This window comes from Vidua macroura, chromosome 26, assembly GCF_024509145.1.
Source record: "Vidua macroura isolate BioBank_ID:100142 chromosome 26, ASM2450914v1, whole genome shotgun sequence".
Classification (NCBI taxonomy): Eukaryota; Metazoa; Chordata; class Aves; order Passeriformes; family Viduidae; genus Vidua; species Vidua macroura.
In genome coordinates this window covers 2,667,265-2,668,725 of record NC_071596.1, presented here as the reverse complement: position 1 = coordinate 2,668,725, position 1,461 = coordinate 2,667,265, and the positions used below count along the sequence as shown (strand labels likewise).

Below are 1,461 nucleotides of genomic sequence, written 5' to 3'. Positions count from 1 at the left end.
ATAATTAATAATTAATGGCCCATGAACAGAAGAGATCTCCTGGAGGGAGGATTGGTTGTGGGAGAGATAAAGAAAACTGCCCAATGAACAGAAGTTAACTGCCCCACCTCTGACAGACAGGGATAGAATACACACCCCCATTTCCAACCTAAGACACAGAGACAAAAAACAACCCCATTCTGATGTTAATTTACCCAATGGCACTAATTAACAGCACCATTAGAGGTAGCTAATGAGCGTTCTCATCCCAACAGAACCCCAGCTGCCTTCTCCACCACCATGGAGAACTTCCTGGCCACTCGGAGCGAGCTGGTGCTGCAGCGGGGCCGGGCCCAGCTGCTCCTGGGGAAGGCAGGCGGACACTCCCGGAGGAAGAGGGAATTCATGCCGGATGACAAGAAGGACACCATGTACTGGGAGAAGAGGCGCAAGAACAACGAGGCCGCCAAGCGCTCGCGGGAGAAGCGACGCCTCAATGATGTGGCCATGGAGAGCCAGCTGGCTGTGCTGAGCCGCGAGAACGCCATGCTCAGGACCGAGCTGCTCTCCCTCAAGCTGCGCTTCGGGCTCCTCAGCCCCGCGCCCAGCCCCTACCAGGGCTGCCCCTTCGGGCTCTACCTCAGGGGGCACCGGGCAGCCTCACCCCTGCTGGGTGTGGAGCCCTTTGCTGGTGACTCCTGTTGCCCTGCCCAGAAGAGTGTTGTGCCCAAGGTGCTGGAACAAGCTGAGTTTCCTTGCAAAACCTTCAACCCCTCCACAAACATCCTCAGCTGTGACTCCAAACCCATTCCCATGGACACACACGGCCTCCAGCAACCCAAAAGGTTTGAGGAATCCTTCAGCCCCAAAAGGTTTGATGCATCCTTCAGCCCCACAGTTTGCTCTCCATTCCTCAGCTACCCCTGCCCAGACAAACACCCCTTCTCCTGCCCTTGGCTGGGCAGTGCCTGCTTCTTGTGCCCATCCCCCGGCACTGCTGAGGCCAGGAAGGAGAGCAGCACCGCGGTGTCGGATGAAGATGACGAGCAACAAGTGCCCAAAACTTCTCCTGCGCCCTGCTGCAGCCTACCCTGCCCCTCGGAAGAGCAACTGAAGGGCCGGAGCTTTGCTGCCCTCCCGCACAAACTCCGGATTAAGAGCAAAGCCCTGGGCGCTCTGGAGGAGACTGGGCTGGACTCACACTGAGGCAGCACGGGAATGGCTGCTGTGGGGCCAGAGTGAGACATTCCAAGGAAATGAAGGGTTTAGAAGGACAAGGTGAGAGTGAAATGCCTTTTTCTCCAAAGATGGACATAATTTTCCCTGCTCAGTGTAGATGCTGAGGGAGTTTCAGGGGCGGCATCACTACAGCACAGCTGCAGCTGGCCAGGACCCTGTGGTCACCCCCTGGTCTCACTGGTGGCTCTGCTACCACAGCAAGCTCAAACTGGAGGTGTGAAGGGGCAGGAAGGGGCCAAGACA

General features: G+C 57.2%; 1 protein-coding gene across 1 annotated transcript; it reads left to right on the top strand.

The window, feature by feature from the left end:
• The first annotated feature begins 279 nt into the window (after positions 1-279).
• Positions 280-1,185, top strand: NFILZ (NFIL3 like basic leucine zipper). The gene has a single exon (XM_053999785.1). The coding sequence runs from the start codon at positions 280-282 to the stop codon at positions 1,183-1,185; it is 906 nt and encodes a 301-aa protein (XP_053855760.1).
• The last annotated feature ends 276 nt before the right edge of the window (positions 1,186-1,461 follow it).

Bases quoted from the DNA above. Each gene is read 5' to 3' on its own strand.
- NFILZ (XM_053999785.1), top strand. From the start codon at position 280: ATGGAGAACTTCCTGGCCACTCGGAGCGAGCTGGTGCTGCAGCGGGGC.